At 68.6% G+C, this 3,155-nt stretch overlaps 1 protein-coding gene across 1 annotated transcript in view; it reads left to right on the plus strand.

Moving 5' to 3' along the window:
* The window catches only part of GHDC (GH3 domain containing), a 5,267-nt gene extending 2,149 nt beyond the window's left edge, over positions 1-3,118 (plus strand). The window contains exons 2-8 of the mRNA XM_014959069.1: positions 12-207; positions 309-885; positions 1,134-1,317; positions 1,398-1,469; positions 1,603-1,736; positions 1,864-1,952; positions 2,335-3,118. Coding sequence (XP_014814555.1) covers positions 12-207; positions 309-885; positions 1,134-1,317; positions 1,398-1,469; positions 1,603-1,736; positions 1,864-1,952; positions 2,335-2,535 — 1,453 coding nt within the window. The 3' untranslated portion in view covers positions 2,536-3,118. The remainder of the gene's footprint in view (positions 1-11; positions 208-308; positions 886-1,133; positions 1,318-1,397; positions 1,470-1,602; positions 1,737-1,863; positions 1,953-2,334) is intronic.
* Positions 3,119-3,155: the final 37 nt, after the last annotated feature.

The following is a 3,155-nucleotide window of genomic DNA, read 5'->3' on the forward strand; positions in this document are numbered from 1 at the left end:
AACGGCTGGAGTTGGGGGGTTGGGGGGGGGGTGCCCCGGGGGTCCCCCACCCCTCACCCCGCGCCTCTCTCGGTAGGCTCGGAGGCTTTCCGGGAGCGACACCCCCTGGGGCAGAGCTGCCCTGAGGGGGGGCCGGGGGAGCAGGTCCCCCCGCTGTCCCCCTGGGCTCTGCTCCGCAGCTTTTGGGGCACCGACCCCCCTCTGCAGGTAGGGGGGCGCTGGGGCAGGGTGGGGGGGAGCGCAGGCACCCCACATAGGGTGGGCTACCCCGGTCTGACCCCCCCTGACCCCAACCTCTCCCCGCACAGGGGTCCCTGCTCTACCTGGACACCCTCCGTGCTGCCTTCCCGCAGGCGCTGGCCTCCCGGGCCACTGCCCTGCTCTCCTGGGCACCCGGTGGCCACCGTGCCCCGGCGGGCTGGCCCTTGCCCACCCTGTACTGCACCCCGGCCGAGGCGGGGGCTCTGCCCTCCCGGGCTGCAGCGCTGCGGGTGCAGCTCCTCTTCGCCCTGCGGACGCGTGCCCTGCGCGTTCTGGAGGCTGGGCTGGCCACCGAGCTGCACGACGCGCTGGCCACCCTGCGTGCCAGCTGGCCCGGGATGGCCGAGGACCTGGCGCTGGGCAGGTTGAGCCCCCAGCCCGGGTTGCCCGAGGATGCACGGGGCCGGCTGCAGGCGCTGCTGGTCCCTGATGCCACCCGGGCTGCTGAGCTGCAGGCCGAGTGTGCCCTGGGCTTCGAGGGCATCGTGCAGCGCCTGTGGCCGCAGCTGGAGGTGGTGGTGGTGGGGACGGCGCACGGCGCCGAGCAGCTCTACTGCGATGCCCTCCGCCAGGCCGACTGCAAGGGGCTGCCCTTCTACTGCCCCTTCTACCAGGCAGCAGGAGGTGAGTGTCCCCCACATGGAGCTGTCCCCACGGCCTGTCCTGGCTGCACGGGGCGGGGAGGCGTTTCCCCCACAGACATGGGTGCATCTCGGTGCCACGTCCCTCTCTGGAGAGACCCGCCTGCTCTCCAAAACCAGCTCTGCCCTGGCACCAGCCAAGAGGTTCCCCATCAGAGCAGGGTGAGGCCACCTGGGCAGGGATGGGAGGTTTGGTGGGGCTCACCCTGGTTCATGCTGCCCTCTGCCCAGCTCTGCTCGGGGTGAACTTGTGGCCAAAGGAGCCGGTGCCCCGATTCCTGCTGTGCCCAGACTGGGCTTTCTGTGAGTTCCTGCCCTGCCCGGCCGAGGAGGAGCCGCAGACGGTGCTGCTGGGCGAGCTCTGGGAGGGACGGGAATATGGACTGGTCCTGACGGCCCGGCCCGGAGAGTACAGGTGCCTCTTCCCTCCTGCGATGCTCCAGGGGGGGCTGCTCACCCCATTGGCCCCCCCTCACCCTCCCCCTGCCCACGCAGGCGCCGTGCCGGGGAGGTGCTGAGGGTGGCCGGCTTCCACAAGCAGTGTCCCGTGGTGGAGCCCATCCGCAGGTGAGGACACCCCAGCCCTCTGCCCCTCACCTCGGGGTGGTGGGGGGGTGTGTTTGGAGGGGCCCTGGTGCCAAGCAGGGTGCAGATAGGACACCCCTGGCATGGGGCACCCACTCCTGGCCCTGCACCACAGGGAGAGCCAGGCGCTGAGCGTGCGGGGCGAGGGCATCCCCGAGGAGCGGTTCTGCCGCAGCCTGTGCCGCGCCGTGGGCATGTGGCCGGGCGCTCGCCTGGTCGACTACGTCTGTGTGGAGAGTGCCCTGCTGGGTGAGTCCCCCCCCAGTCCCCCCCAAAAAGCATGGCCAGTGCTGCCAGGATGCTGCTGGCCCCTCCTGCACCCTGCTGGGCCCCGGGGCTTGCGGGTGGCTTTAAGGTGCTGGTGGTGCTGCTGCAGGTGCCTCTTCGGGGGCCTGTGCCCCCCACTACGAGGTGTTTGTGGAGCTGCGGGGCCTGCGGGACCTGTCGGAGGGGCAGCGTTACAAGGTGAGGGGGACGGGGGCTCTGCTCTGGGGCAAGTCCCTGCAGGCAGGTGGGTCTCCCTGCTGCCTGCACCCTGTCTGCACCCTGCCTGCACCCTGCCTGCACCCTGCCTGTACTCTGCCTGCACCCTGCCTGCACCTTGCCTGCACCCTGCCTGCACCCTGGTTGCACCCTGCCTGCACCCTGCCTGCACCCTGCCAGCCAGGCAGGCAAGGCTGTGGGGTGCTGGCCCCTGTGCTGCCAGGATGCTTTGCTGTGGGGGGGTGATGCCTGGGGGGCTGCAGCCACTGGTGGGACCCTGGGCACTGCCAGGGGTGGGGGGCACGGCTGCTCCACTGGGAAAAGGGTGTTGGGGCAGCGCGGGCAGCCTGGCCTCTCTCTGCAGCTGGACCAGTGTCTCCAGGAGGATTTCCCCATCTATAAATCCTTCCGCTTCAAGGGCAGCATCGGGCCCCTGCGCCTGCACCTGGTGGGGGCCGGGGCCTTCGCCCGGCTGCGGGAGGCGCTGGGCTCCCCCCTCCCCATGCCCAGGGTTGTGCGGGAGGAGCGGCTGCTGCAGCTCATCCAGAGCACCGTCATCTCCTAGGGCACCCCCGGAGAGGGGGGGGGGCACAGCCCTCCCACCCTTGGGGTTCACTTGTTGTGAGCCCTCCAGGGAGGGAGCGGGGCTGAGTCCCTGGCAGAGGGTGGTGGGGGGCAGGGGTGCCACCCCCGGAGGGTTTGGCTGAGCGTAGGGGATGGACCCAGCAGCATCATCTGTGCCCCTGCTCCGTGGTGGCAGCAGGCGCTGGGCACCGGTGGGGACCCCACGGTGCTGCCCGTGGGGATGGGCACCCCCCAAGCCAAAACCTCCCCAGGAGCCAGGAGGAGCAGCAGAGCCTCAGCCCACGCAGGAACTGGGCTCATCCCCGCGCTGAGCTCCGGGGCCCTGTGGCATTTTGTCCCTTGGCAGGGACACCGCGGGCAGGGACACCGCGGGCAGGGCACGGGATGGCAGGTGCCGTCTGGTTTAGGAAACAATAAGCCCCAGTGAGGGCTGCTTTTAATGTTTAAAAAAAATCAGAAGCAAAATAGAGGATTATCTCTCAAAAATAAATAAAGGGCAGCGCTCTGGGATTGAATTTTTTTATATATATATACATACTATTATTTTTAATCCTCATTAAAGAGATTTCTTGTCAACAGCCCCGACTCTGCTCTGGTGGT

The sequence above is a fragment of the Calidris pugnax genome, unplaced genomic scaffold, assembly GCF_001431845.1.
Source record: "Calidris pugnax isolate Ruff unplaced genomic scaffold, ASM143184v1 scaffold341, whole genome shotgun sequence".
NCBI lineage: Eukaryota > Metazoa > Chordata > Aves > Charadriiformes > Scolopacidae > Calidris > Calidris pugnax.